The 14,951-nt window shown below is 44.9% G+C and overlaps 1 protein-coding gene across 1 annotated transcript in view; it reads left to right on the top strand.

Moving 5' to 3' along the window:
• LOC135057252 (piezo-type mechanosensitive ion channel component 2-like) overlaps positions 1–14,951 on the top strand; it is a 216,119-nt gene that overhangs the window by 137,559 nt on the left and 63,609 nt on the right. The window contains 2 exon segments of the mRNA XM_063963144.1: positions 9,244–9,402; positions 13,496–13,643. Of these exon segments, the coding sequence (XP_063819214.1) occupies positions 9,244–9,402; positions 13,496–13,643 (307 nt within the window).

Raw genomic sequence — 14,951 nt, forward strand, 5'->3', positions numbered from 1 at the left:
GAGATGGCCGCCCTTAAGGATCCTGCTGATAGAAAGCAGGAGGGTATCCTAAAAGGTATTTACACACATACTGGTGTTATACTGCGACCAGCAATCGCCTCAGCCTGGATGTGCAGTGCTGGGTTGGCGTGGTCGGATTCCCTGACTGAAAATATTGATACCCTAGATAGGGACAGTATATTTTTGCCTATAGAGCATTTAAAAGATGCATTTCTATATATGCGTGATGCACAGCGGAATATTTGCCGACTGGCATCAAGTCTAAGCGCGTTGTACATTTCTACCAGTAGAGGGTTATGGACACGTCAGTGGTCAGGTGATGCGTATTCCAAACGGCATTTGGAAGTATTGCTTTATTAAGGGGAGGAGTTATTTGGGGTCGGTCTTTCAGACCTGGTGGCCACGGCAACAGCTGGGAATTCCACGTTTGTACCCCAGGTCGCCTCTCAACATGAGAAGACGCCGTATTATCAGGCGCAGTCTTTTCGTGGACAAGCGGGCAAATGGTTCCTCATTTCTGCCCCGTGACAGAGGGAGAGGAAAAAGGCTGCAGAAATCAGCCAGTTCCCAGGAACAGAAACCCTCTCCCGCCTCTGCCAAGCCCTCAGTATACGCTGGGGCTTTACAAGCAGAATCAGGCACGGTGGGGGGCCCGTCTCAATGAATTTCAGCGCGTAGTGGGCTCACTCGCAAGTAGACCCCTGGATCCTTCAGGTGATATCTCAGGGGTACAAATTAGAATTCGAGACGTCTCCCCCTCGCCGTTTCCTAAAGTCGGCTTTACCGATGTCTCCTTCTGAAAGGGAGACAGTTTTGGAAGCCATTCACAAGCTGTATTCCCAGCAGGTGATAATCAAGATACCCCTCCTGCAACAGGGAACGGGGTATTATGCCACACTGTTGTGGTACCGAAGCCGGACGGCTCGGTGAGACCGATTCTAAATCTAAAATCTTTGAACACTTACATACAGAGGTTCAAATTCAAGATTGAGTCACTCAGAGCAGTGATTGTGAACCTGGAAGAAGGGGACTACATGATGTCTCGGGACATCAAGGATGCTTACCTTCATGTCAAAATTTACCCTTCTCACCAAGGGTACCTCAGGTTTATGGTACATAACTGTCACTATCAGTTCAGACGCTGCCGTATGGATGGTCCACGGCACCCCGGGTCTTTACCAAGGTAATGGCCGAAATGATGATATTCCTTCGAAGGAAGTGAATTTTAGTTATCCCTTACTTGGACAATTCCCTGATAAGGGTAAGATCCAGGGAACAGTTGGAGGTCGGTGTAGCACTATCTCAGGTAGTGTTGCGGCAGCACGATTGGATTCTCAATATTCCAAAATCGCACCTGGTTCCGACGACGTGTCTTCTGTTCCTAGGGATGATCCTGGACACAGTCCAGAAAAAGGTGTTTCTCCCGGAGGAGAAAGCCAGGGAGTTATCCGAGCTAGTCAGGAACCTCCTAAAACCGAGCCAAATCTCAGTGCATCAATGCACAAGGGTTCTGGGTAAAATGGTGGCTTCCTACGAAGCAATCCCATTCGGCAGATTCCACGCAAGAACTTTCCAGTGGGACCTGCTGGACAAATGGTCCGGGTCGCATCTTCAGATGCATCAGCGGATAACCCTGTCACCAAGGACAAGGGTGTCCCTCCTGTGGTGGTTGCAGAGTGCTCATCTTCTAGAGGGCCGCAGATTAGGCATTCAGGACTGGGTCCTGGTGACCACGGATGCCAGCCTGCGAGGCTGGGGAGCAGTCACTCAGGGAAGGAATATCCAGGGCTTATGGTCAAGCCTGGAGACATCACTTCACATAAATATCCTGAAGCTAAGGGACATTTACAATGCTCTAAGCTTAGCAAGACCTCTTCTTCAAGGTCAGCCGGTGTTGATCCAGTCGGACAACATCACGGCAGTCACCCACGTAAACAGACAGGGTGGCACAAGAAGCAGGAGGGCAATGGCAGAAGCTGCAAGGATTCTTCGCTGGGCGGAAAATCATGTGATAGCACTGTCAGCAGTATTCATTCCGGGAGTGGACAACTGGGAAGCAGACTTCCTCAGCACGACCTCCACCCGGGAGAGTGGGGACTTCACCCAGAAGTCTTCCGCATGATTAAAAACTCGACAGGTATTGCGCCAGGTCCAGGGACCCTCAGGCAATAAGCTGTAGACGCTCTGGTAACACCGTGGGTGTACCAGTCAGGGTATGTGTTCCCTCCTCTGCCTCTCATACCCAAGGTACTGAGATTGATAAGATGGAGAGGAGTAAGCACTATATTCGTGGTTCCGGATTGGCCAAGAAGGACTTGGTAACCGGAACTTCAAGAGATGCTCACGGAGGATCCGTGGCCTCTACCTCTAAGAAGGGACCTGCTCCAGCAAGGACCCTGTCTGTTCCAAGACTTACCGCGGCTGCGTTTGACGGCATGGCGGTTGAACGCCGGATCCTGAAGGAAAAAAGGCATTCCGGATGAAGTCATCCCTATCCTGATCAAAGCCAGGAAGGATGTAACCGCAAAAACATTATCACCGCAATTGGCGAAAATATGTTGCGTGGTGCGAGGCCAGTAAGGCCCGACGGAGGAAATTCAACTGGGTCGATTCCTACATTTCCTGCAAACAGGAGTGTCTATGGGCCTGAAATTGGGGTCCATTAAGGTTCAAATTTCGGCCATGTCAATTTTCTTCCAAAAAGAACTAGCTTCAGTCCCTGAAGTTCAGACGTTTGTAAAAGGGGTACTGCATATACAGCCTCCTTTTGTGCCTCCAGTGGCACTTTGGGATCTCAATGTAGTTTTGGGTTCCAAAAGTCACATTGGTTTGAACCACTTAAATCTGTGGAGTTAAAATATCTCACATGAAAAGTGGTCATGCTGTTGGCCCTGGCCTGGGCCAGGCGCGTGTCAGAATTGGCGGCTTTATCCTGAAAAAGCCCTTATCTGATTTTCCATTCGGACAGGGTGGAATTGAGGACTCGTCCTCAGTTTCTCCCCAAGGTGGTTTCAGCGTTTCACCTGAACCAACCTATTGGTGGTGCCTGCGGCTACTAGGGACTTGGAGGCCTCCAAGTTGCTAGACGTTGTCAGTGCCCTGAAAATATATGTTTCCAGGACGGCTGGAGTCAGGAAATCTGACTCGCTGTTTATCCTGTATGCACCCAACAAGCTGGGTGCTCCTGCTTCTAAGCAGACTATTGCTCGTTGGATTTGTAGTACAATTCAGCTTGCACATTCTGTGGCAGGCCTGCCACAGCCAAAAATCTGTAAATGCCCACTCCACAAGGAAGGTGGGCTCATCTTGGGCGGCTGCCCGAGGGGTCTCGGCTTTACAACTTTGCCGAGCAGCTACTTGGTCAGGAGCAAATACGTTTGTAAAATTCTACAAAATTGATATCCTGGCTGAGGAGGACCTGGAGTTCTCTCATTTGGTGCTGCAGAGTCATCCGCACTCTCCCGCCCGTTTGGGAGCTTTGGTATAATCCCCATGGTCCTTACAAAGTCCCCAGCATCCACTTAGGACGTTAGAGAAAATAAGAATTTACTTACCGATAATTCTATTTCTCATAGTCCGTAGTGGATGCTGGGCGCCCATCCCAAGTGCGGATTGTCTGCAATACTTGTACATAGTTATTGTTACAAAAATCGGGTTATTATTGTTGTGAGCCATCTTTCAGAGGCTCCTCTGTTATCATGCTGTTAACTGGGTTCAGATCACAGGTTATACGGTGTGATTGGTGTGGCTGGTATGAGTCTTACCCGGGATTCAAAATCCTTCCTTATTGTGTACGCTCGTCCGGGCACAGTATCCTAACTGAGGCTTGGAGGAGGGTCATAGGGGGAGGAGCCAGTGCACACCAGATAGTCCTAAAGCTTTCTTTAGATGTGCCCAGTCTCCTGCGGAGCCGCTATTCCCCATGGTCCTTACGGAGTCCCCAGCATCCACTACGGACTATGAAAAATAGAATTATCGGTAAGTAAATTCTTATTTTAAAATGATAGGAAAATATCAGCTTGATCATATTTTGTAAATTCTGTTTACTTATTGGTCAACAGACGGCTACCTGGACACATGTGGAAAGTTAGATTGTAGCTACAATATCGCAATGCTTTTGCATCATGGACGGCTTCCATGTAATGACCCCCATACATCAGCGGCTGTCATTCCTGATTCCCTGATCAGACTGTACCGCTGACCAGATCCACCGATTATTGGAGATCTCTCAGGGAATCGGGGGAAATGAAAAATGTTAACAAATGCCCTATCCCCCAATCCCGACTGAAAACTATCAGGATCAGGGAATCAGGATATTTAAAAATGTTTAATATTCCCAATTTCCCGACCTGGCCATCCTTGGAGCAGAACATTGAAGCAATTTTTTTCTGTTGCATGGAGGCCATAAGGCAGGAAATTCTTGTGACATCATCAGTGGGTTTCCTGTATGAGAGAGGAGATCTTTCCTTTGTGTTCTGGTATAGGTTTGGTTGTTTAGGACATCCTAACCTATATATTTGCACACTGCCACATTCCCTCCAAAAGTACTTGTTACATTTTTTTTATTATAATAATAATAATAATAATAATAATTATTATTATTATTATTATTATTATTACTACTACCACAGTCAAAACACAGATGAAACCTAAAAAACAAAACATATATCTGGTAAACATTAGAAGTTGCAGAATATGTAAGTTATGTATTGTCCATAGTTGTCACTAATGGGAAAATAATAATAATAATAATAATAATAATAATAATAATTGTGTTTATATAGTACTTTTCTCCAATGGGAAGGCATTTCCCATTTGCAGAGAATACTAATGCCATGGACCGTAATGGAATGCCCAGTAGTATGAACAGCATGAAATAGTGCCCAGTAATGCAGAGCAGTAATAATGCTTAGTATTATGCCTGGTAAATTGCACGGCATTATCAATATACAGCATGAGCATTACTATGTACAATGGAAATAACATTATGGCCAGAATTAGCCTTAAGGTGCATACACACTGTGCAATATTTTAGTCAATATCCCTCATTTTCCTCCTTCTGAGCGATATTGAATAAAATATTGCACAGTGTGTATGCTGCAAACGATGGCCGATGCATTCACGACCCCATCTGTTGCCTGTGCATGCAGCTCAATTTTGGCTGTTTCAGCCAAAACGGCATGGTAGGGCCGGCGGCAGGGTGACGTCACTGAGCCATATCGTGTAGCGTATCGTATAGGGTGTACCCACTTTTACTCCTAAGAGTACTCTAGTGGTTTATTCCTACTATGGGTGGCCATTTGAAAGCTGGCACCATGCCCTTACATCACATAGGTGGTAATATAAAGGTAACATGGTATCTGGCAGATATAGACTAATATTGCAAAGAAAACTGTAATATGATGAAGAATTGTAGACAACCTTCAACATATTACAGTAAGGCTGTATTAGAGAAGCTGCAGCAAAATGTTCATTATGACTAATTAACCTAATCATTCCAAGAAATTTCATGTTTGTGCTTAGAGGTAATGTGTGAATTAATGGTAGCTATTAGACTGTGGACAACTGGTTTGTAAAAGCAATATATGGTATCTAGGCTTCCTCAAGGCCATCTCTTTTCTAGTTATTAGGGGGGCTTGATATGTCTCCTGAACAGACTGGAGGGACAAGCAGAGATGGAGAGCATAGAAGACTAGCAAACACCCATGTGAGAGAAGTAGCACATCTTGAACACTACAGGGGCTAAATGTAATAGCCTGTGAGCTGCCATAGGGCGAAACTTTGTGCAAGTCTACCAGTATTATTAAAGTGTTAATCATTTACAAGGCAAAACTAAACTGGTTTTGCACTGTAAATGATTGCCGCTTTAAAAAATAAGGGCAGACTCCCACAAAGTCTTGCACCTCTGGCAGCTTGCAGGCTATTACATTTGGCCCCAGGTATTGGCTGAGAGTGAAAGAGACCTTTACTAAAAGGTAGCGTGTACTATATTCCTGAGTTGAAACTGAGTGACTAATCAGAAAAATCAGAAGCTCTATCTGCAGCAGACAGCAGTAATTTTTGAGGATAAGGCTTCCAATCTTCCCTGAAGGGCATATGAGCCTCAGGCAATAGTGAGCCCAAATAATTAGGAAATGTTTGTGGACACTTTGGGGGTCATTCCGAGTTGATCGCTAGCTGCCGTTGTTCGCAGTGCAGTGATCAGACTAAAAATCGGCATTTCAGCGCATGCGTACGGGCCGTAGTGCGCACGCGCGACGTACTTTCACAGAAAACTATGCAGTTTCACACAAGGTCGAGCGACTCTTTTCCGTCGCTCTGTTGATCGGTGAGTAATTGACAGGAATGGGGCGTTTCTGGGAGGTAACTGACAGTTTTCCGGGAGTGTGCTAAAAAACGCAGGCGTGTCAGGTAAAAACGCGGGAGTGTCTGGGGAAACGGAGGAGTGGCTGGCCGAACGCAGGGCGTGTTTGTGACATCAAAGCAGGAACTAAACAGACTGAAGTGATCGCAAGGTAGGAGTAGGTCTGCAGCTACTCTGAAACTGCAGGAAAAAATGTCTGCACTGTTCTGCTAACCTTTCGGTCGCACTTCTGCTAAGCTTAGATACACTCCCAGAGGGCGGAGGCTTAGCGTTTGCACTGCTGCTAAAAGCAGCTAGCGAGCGATCAACTCGGAATGAGGGCCTTTATCAACTTCTCAGTTGCTAGCATGAGTTGTATTAGTGGAGCTGGTATAGAATATTGCTGAATTAGAGTCTTGATTAACCAATTCAGAGATCTGGTTAATTATAGACTAAGAAGGGGGGCTTTCTTTAGACGGCTCCATGACTCTGTGGTGGCAGTACTAGATTTTAGATTTACCCCGGCGGATTTCTGGGGAGAAGGGAGACAGTTTAGCAGCAGATTCTCAGGTTTCTGTACTTTGTAAGACTGACCAGTAGAGTTCACACAGGTGCACATAGGGCCTGGAGGCTATACCAGTTGTGCCCAGATTTTAGATACATGACACTGAACTAAGGTGCCAGACAGTTGTGCATATGTTTAGGTGGGTACAAGCAGATATAATTAGAGTGTTTTGATGTGTCTGGAATCTCAATGTATGCAGTGTTATGTTGATATTAGACAGCGCTCAACCAAGTTGCCTCCTTGCTTCTCTGCAGTGATGCCACTGCTGCTGAGATCTATTTTCATACACACAACTAAATTATAGACTTGCTGCCCCTGCAGTACTACCAAAACCAAGCCTGGGCAATAAAGTTTTAACTGATTGAGCAGTCATAATGCTGCCTACCGACATAATGATTTTGGTTGATTGGAATGCCCAATCAGGTCTGTCTTTTGTAATGCCACATCTAAAAGAACCAAGGGGTCTATTTACTAAGCCTTGGATGGAGATAAAGTGGATGGAGATAAAGTACCAGCCAGTCAGATCCTAACAGTCATGTTTCATGGACCCCTGTGTGTGTAGTTGTGCACAGACTAGCTGCCTTGGCAGAGAGCGCTGAGGAATTGAGGTAGTGCCCTGAATGGGGGATAGGATGTTCTTATTTTCTGTTCTTTATGCTAGTAACATTAAAGCATTGTTTATTTCTGAAAATCCTAACTGCCATGTCACAGGCTGTGTTTGAAAATGACAGTTAGGAGCTGGTTGGCTGGTACTTTATCTACGTCCACTTTATCTCCGTCCAAGGCTTAGTAAATAGACCACCAAGCCTGTTACAATTGCTGATCTTATTGAATCATCAGATCTAGCTTGAATTACAGAGGCGTAGCTAAACAAAAAATGAAGTGCCTGTCTTGGAAGCTGCAGTCCAGCAGATTACTCTGCTGGACTGCAGATAGGCATTTCATTTTTTGTGTAGATTACTCCATTCAGTGCATCGCTACCCGGAGTTCTTAAGGATTAGGTTTCAGAATACATTTAATTTACTGTCCCTCTGAGATGGAAAGATGTTTCTACAAGAAATTGCAGACACTGTTGCTAGCCTAGTTCTGGAGGTTCAAATATGTTTCTTCCTGGGGGATTTCAGTGCACGGGTGAATGATAAACTTTTATGCTTTGGCCAAGACCTCCTATGCACAATGAATGCTGTGGGTCTCACACAAATTATTCCTTCTGCTACACATAAAAGTGGTCACGCTGTAAGTATCGATAAACCCAGTTAAGTGGTCAGAGCACCACCCCATTTGGTTGTCAGTCACAACACCTCAAAATAGAACTTTGCCCATTGACTGGTAGAGCTGGGAGCAGATGCACACTGAGGTGCAATCCAGCTGTTCAGCTCAGCCACTGATCCACCTGATCAGATCAGCTTGGCCAGCTTCAGATTGCTGGGTGCGTGTTCAGCTTAATATTTTTTACCCTATTAGTAAAACTCTCCCTTCTGCAGAGTCACAGTTGGTCACTGTAGTTAAGACAGAATGGCAAAACATACCGCCTGCTGTCATCCAGGAACTTGTGTGCAGTTTGCCAAGAAGGGTGTCTGCAGTAATCACTGCACATGGCGGACCTACAGAGTACTAATGTCAATAAAATCTCATTGGTGGTCATTCTGAGTTGATCGCAGCCAGCAACTTTTTGCTGCTGCGATCAACTAGACGCCGCCTATGGGGTAGTGTATTTTAGCTTAGCAGGGATGCGATCGCTTGTGCAGCCCTGCTAAGCTAAAAAAATTTCAAGCAAAAAAAAGACTAGGCCTATACCTACTTACCCTGTGCAACGATCTCTGCGATGCTGGATCCAGCTTTGACGTCAGACATCCGCCCTCCGTTCTCCTGGACACACCTGCGTTTTCCTTACCACTCCCCGAAAATGGCAGCCAACAGTCCGGATCCGCCCTGGAACGCCTTCTTCTTGTCAATCTTCTTTTCTTGTCGGTTCTGCGACCGCTTCCTTCACTGGACGCAACGTATCCCGGCGACCCCTGTCGCCAGGCAACGTCGCGCATTGTGGCCGCCAAGCATTCTCGACCCGTTCGCAACGCAGCGATAAACCGCTGCGTTCGAACGGGTCGGAATGACCCCCATTGATCTATTTGCTGTCAGTGTCAAATCACTTGTCTACATAGTGTATTAGTAATGCTGGTTTTGCTGCTTCAAATCAAGGAACCTCTAAAATCTTTGAATGAGCTTTCCAAATAATAATCTAAATAATATAATTTAGCCATGCATAGGTCCTGTATTTCATTTTTATTTAGACTGTTGTAGTATAATCATTCTCTACTCCTTTTGTGTTCTGCAGGAGATTTAATACAAACAGCGTGGCCCAGCTTTGGTACTTTGTGAAATGTGTGTACTTTGGTCTGTCTGCATACCAGATCAAATGTGGCTATCCTAACAGAGTGCTGGGCAACTTCTTAACAAAGAGTTACAACTGCATCAACCTCTTCTTATTCCAGGGGTGAGGAATTTCTTTTAAAGATCCTGTGTTTAAAAATAATGTACTCTTTTGTTTTTACAAAAAATAAAGAAAAATGGTACTTGGTACCTCCTGGCGCAAGTTTTAATGCTCAGTAATTTAAATAACAGTCTGTCTGCAGCTCTCTTAAATTACAGTAGAGGGACCACCACGCCCTCCACAGGTGAACAAGACAAAAGAAAATAACTAAAAAAGCGCTGACAAACTGATCAATGCTAAAAGTCAATTACCTTTATTAAAATATGTAAAATACATAAAAAGACTGTCCCTAGACCACCTTTATTAGCTATATTAATATAGTGATCCTAATGGGTCCCTATCGTTATATCAACAAACAAATATTCCCCACTCGCAACACTAATTAGTGTATTTTGTGGCAGAAAAGAAATATATAATAGACATAAGCAGCAATATTAGTACACTCAATACAGCAGGATGTTTAAATTAGCAACAAAATAGATGGATAATCCTTATAGTAATAACTGTTGCAGTATTTGTTTTCTGCAGCACAAATAGTTACAAGTTCACGAAGTTATCTCCAAATAGTGTAACAAAAGTTCCAATGGCTAGTTGTTGATTTGCCAAGCAGATGGAATTAATATGCATGCAAAATTGAGCTGTATTGCTGTTGTGATTAATAATCTCTATTAGGCATGGCCATGCTTTAAATATCAGTTTTGTTTTTACCGCGACCTCCCTCTGATAAACGGGTTCCAGTCCACTCCCGGCTCTGGTGCTCCACAACCTTGTATCAAGCCTTATCCGGAGTTGTTGACGGTCCCAAAAACAATGAAGGGTACAGCACGGTACAGAGACAGAAGACCAGTGCGGGTCTCGGGTCACAGTCAGTATGAGACACGTTTCCCCGCCTTAGAGCAATTCAGCATCGGCTGCTTCATCAGTCAACTGGAACTGGTTCCAGTCCACTGGAGTGGACTGGAACCCATTTATCAGAGGGAGGTCGCGGTAAAAACAAAACTGATATTTAAAGCATGGCCATGCCTAATAGAGATTATTAATCACAACAGCAATACAGCTCAATTTTGCATGCATATTAATTCCATCTGCTTGGCAAATCAACAACTAGCCATTGGAACTTTTGTTACACTATTTGGAGATAACTCCGTGAACTTGTAACTATTTGTGCTGCAGAAAACAAATACTGCAACAGTTATGACTATAAGGATTATCCATCTATTTTGTTGCTAATTTAAACATCCTGCTGTATTGAGTGTACTAATATTGCTGCTTATGTCTATTATATATTTCTTTTCTGCCACAAAATACACTAATTAGTGTTGCGAGTGGGGAATATTTGTTTGTTGATATAACGATAGGGACCCATTAGGATCACTATATTAATATAGCTAATAAAGGTGGTCTAGGGACAGTCTTTTTATGTATTTTACATATTTTAATAAGGTAATTGACTTTTAGTATTGATCAGTTTGTCAGCGCTTTTTTAGTTTTTTCTTTTGTTTTTAGTAGTAGTCCCAATAGTACAGAAAGTCCAAATACACCTTTTCTGAAATTGTGCCAAAAATGTCCGTTTTGCGCGCTACAGGCTTTTTTTTTAAGCTATGCATCTTATTTTGCATCACTAATATGACAAAAATACAATGCACGGGTACACCAAATGCTGACGCTGGCATTCACGTGCAACTCTGTGGTGAACCTGGGTAAAAGGCAAAAGACAGAGCTCTTATACGAGCAAACCGCACCATGCCTCATGCAACGTATAGTGCCTGGAGCTCTGTAAGCAACTTTGTATGTGGCAATGACACGAATAAGACACAACATTCAGGAATAAATACGAATAGCTACCCTCTGTGGTGCCAATCTTCTTGCACCATATGGCACTAAAACACTAGGTGAATAAGTACATATCTGTATCTTACTAATTCTAGAGCTCAGCCAGACTGGCTGGTCATTTTATCAATATAATTCACTCTACAGTTATGTGAGCAAAGTTAGCTATTAAAGATCTGTGACCATTGGGGGTAATTCCAAGTTGATCACAGCAGGAAATTTTTTAGCAGTTGGGCAAAACCATGTGCCCTGCAGGGGGGGCAGATATAACATTTGCAGAGAGAGTTAGATTTGGGTGTGGTGAGTTCAATCTGCAATCTAAATTGCAGTGTAAAAATAAAGCAGCCAGTATTTACCCTGCACAGAAACAAAATAACCCACCCAAATCTAACTCTCTCTGCAAATGTTATATCTGCCCCGCCCGCAGTGCACATGGTTTTGCCCAACTGCTAAAAAATAGCCTGCTGCGATCAACTTGGAATTACCCCCATTGTTCCTTCTAAACTGAGCAATCTGGTAATTAATATTTAACATATAAATCTTATCCTTGAAGGTAAAACATTGATACACTAATTGCTTTGTAACATAGTTCTTCAGTAAGTAAATAACAAGTTTAAAAAAACAAACAAAAAAAACTTGATTTCCAGTCTCTCATCTAAAGGGCCCCATACACTACAGCGACATGTCTGACCCTCATGTTACATAAGATTTCCCTTGAACCACCCGGCAGCCTCCCGTGCGGCAGGATCACATAAGATACATCATATGCTGTCCTTTTGCATATGATGTATCTTATGTGATCCCATCCATGCCTGCGTGATCCGAGATATCACGAGTGCAGCACTAACGATCTAGGGGCTCCGATCCGATGCTCACGGGACTGCGCATCACATCGGATGTAAAACACATCCGATTTGCCACTTTTCATCCGAGTTAACAGCCCGAAAGTTCGAAATCGGAGGAAATCGGGCATTATCGTTGTAGTGTATGGGGCCCTTTAGAGGGAACAATTTTGGCTTATGAAGTTAATGACTGTTTGCTCTACGTTGAGTTATATGGAAATGATAGTGTTAATAAATGTTAAATGTGCATGATATTCTCTATGCAGCACCTCCAGTAAGCTGAGCAGAGCTAGGTGCATCTTGTCATGCATACTCCTTACCGTAACCTAACATATGGGCGTAAATACACTATTTGTATACACAGCTTTTTAAAGCTACATTTTTGGATACATGCAGCAAATTCTGCATCAGACTCATTGGGCGGGATGTACTAAATGGAAAATGCGGTAAACCCCCTGTTTACCGCATTTTCCTAATGTACTATCCCCCAGCCGCCAGGTCAGCACCGCGGCGGGGTTCACCAGCTTTTGCTGGCGATACCCCATAGAAGTCAATCCGATTGGATCCCTCCCAGCATGCCTCGCACCCGCCCCTCCCAGCATGCCTCGCACCCGCCCCTGTCACCCTGTGCATGCGCAGACCCGCCGCTGTCACCCTGTGCATGCGCAGACTGACTCCCGGAGCTGAACCCAGGAAGACAGGCTGCCGCTGCACATCGCAGGGGACAGCTCTTATCGGAAGAGCTGTCCTCCGCAATGCTGATCGCATATGTAAGTACAGCTGCGATCAGCATCGTGGCGCTGGGCGGCGATGGGCAGCGATTTACATTAGTACATCCCGCCTATTGTGGGTGATTCCGAGTTGTTCGCTCGCTAGCTGCTTTTAGCAGCAGTGCACACGCTAAGCCGCCGCCCTTTGGGTGTGTATCTTAGCATAGCAGAAGTGCGAACTAAAGATTAGCAGAATTGCTGATAGAAATTTCTTAGCAGTTTCTGAGTAGCTCGAGACTTACTCAGCCATTGCGACCAGCTCAGTCCTTTTCGTTCCTGGTTTGACGTCACAAACACACCCAGCGTTTGCCCAACCACTCCCACGTTTCTCCAGCCACTCCTGCGTTTTGCAACTCGAACGCCTGCGTTTTTCTGCACTCCCATAAAACCGCCAGTTTCCGCCCAGAAACACCCACTTCCTGTCAATCACACTACGATCAGCACAGCGATGAAAAAGCTTTGTTATGCCGTGAGTAAAATACCTAACTTTTGTGTAAAATAACTAAACGCATGCGCTCTGCGAACCTTGCGACTAATCGCAGTATAGCGAAAATCTGCAACGAGCAAACAACTCGGAATGACCCCCAGTATCTGTAACCATGGGGAAAAAATAGTCACTGCTTCTTTACTGTAATACATTTCTCCTTTCCATAGCTTCCGCATGGTCCCCTTCCTCACTGAGATGAGGGCTGTGATGGATTGGATATGGACAGACACCACTCTCAGCCTGTCTAGCTGGATATGTGTGGAGGATATATATGCTAATATCTTCATTATGAAGTGCTGGCGGGAGTCAGAGAAGGTACAGATTCTTTATGTATAGCATAAAAACACCTGGCTTATATGAGATATGCTGCAGTGACATAACAATCAAGACTAAAAATAGAAATATGCATTATCAACAGTGGGTAATAAACTGTGCAATCTTAGTCACAGTTACCTACCCTCCCTCATTCTGCAGGAGACTCCCTGAAATAGCCGCAATCTCCCTCACTCCCTGAATAGACTAGCAATCTCCCTGATTGCACCTTATCCCCATTATATAGTTGTTACATTCTTGGGGTAAAAAATAAGAATTTACTCACCGGTAATTCTATTTCTCGTAGTCTGTAGTGGATGCTGGGGACTCCGTCAGGACCATGGGGAATAGCGGCTCCGCAGGAGACAGGGCACAAAATTTAAAAGTTTGACCACTAGGTGGTGTGTACTGGCTCCTCCCCCCATGACCCCCCTCCAAGCCTCAGTCAGGATACTGTGCCCGGACGAGCGTACACAATAAGGAAGGATTTTGAATCCCGGGTAAGACTCATACCAGCCACACCAATCACACCGTACAACTTGTGATCTGAACCCAGTTAACAGTATGATAACGTAGGAGCCTCTGAAAAGATGGCTCACAACAATAAACAACCCGATTTTTTTGTAACAATAACTATGTACAAGTATTGCAGACAATCCGCACTTGGGATGGGCGCCCAGCATCCACTACGGACTACGAGAAATAGAATTACCGGTGAGTAAATTCTTATTTTCTCTGACGTCCTAGTGGATGCTGGGGACTCCGTCAGGACCATGGGGATTATACCAAAGCTCCCAAATGGGCGGGAGAGTGCGGATGACTCTGCAGCACCGAATGAGAGAACTCCAGGTCCTCCTTAGCCAGGGTATCAAATTTGTAGAATTTTACAAACGTGTTCTCCCCTGACCACGTAGCTGCTCGGCAGAGTTGTAATGCCGAGACCCCTCGGGCAGCCGCCCAAGATGAGCCCACCTTCCTTGTGGAGTGGGCATTGACAGATTTAGGCTGTGGCAGGCCTGCCACAGAATGTGCCAGTTGAATTGTGCTACAAATCCAACGAGCAATCGTCTGCTTAGAAGCAGGAGCACCCAGCTTGTTGGGTGCATACAGTATAAACAGCGAGTCAGATTTTCTGACTCCAGCCGTCCTTGAAATATATATTTTCAATGCTCTGACAACGTCCAGCAACTTGGAATCCTCCAAATCGCTAGTAGCCGCAGGCACCACAATAGGCTGGTTCAGGTGAAACGCTGATACCACCTTAGGCAGAAAATGAGGACGCGTCCTCAATTCTGCCCTGTCCGAATGGAA

The sequence above is a fragment of the Pseudophryne corroboree genome, chromosome 3 (genome assembly GCF_028390025.1).
Source record: "Pseudophryne corroboree isolate aPseCor3 chromosome 3, aPseCor3.hap2, whole genome shotgun sequence".
In the NCBI taxonomy this organism is placed as follows: domain Eukaryota; kingdom Metazoa; phylum Chordata; class Amphibia; order Anura; family Myobatrachidae; genus Pseudophryne; species Pseudophryne corroboree.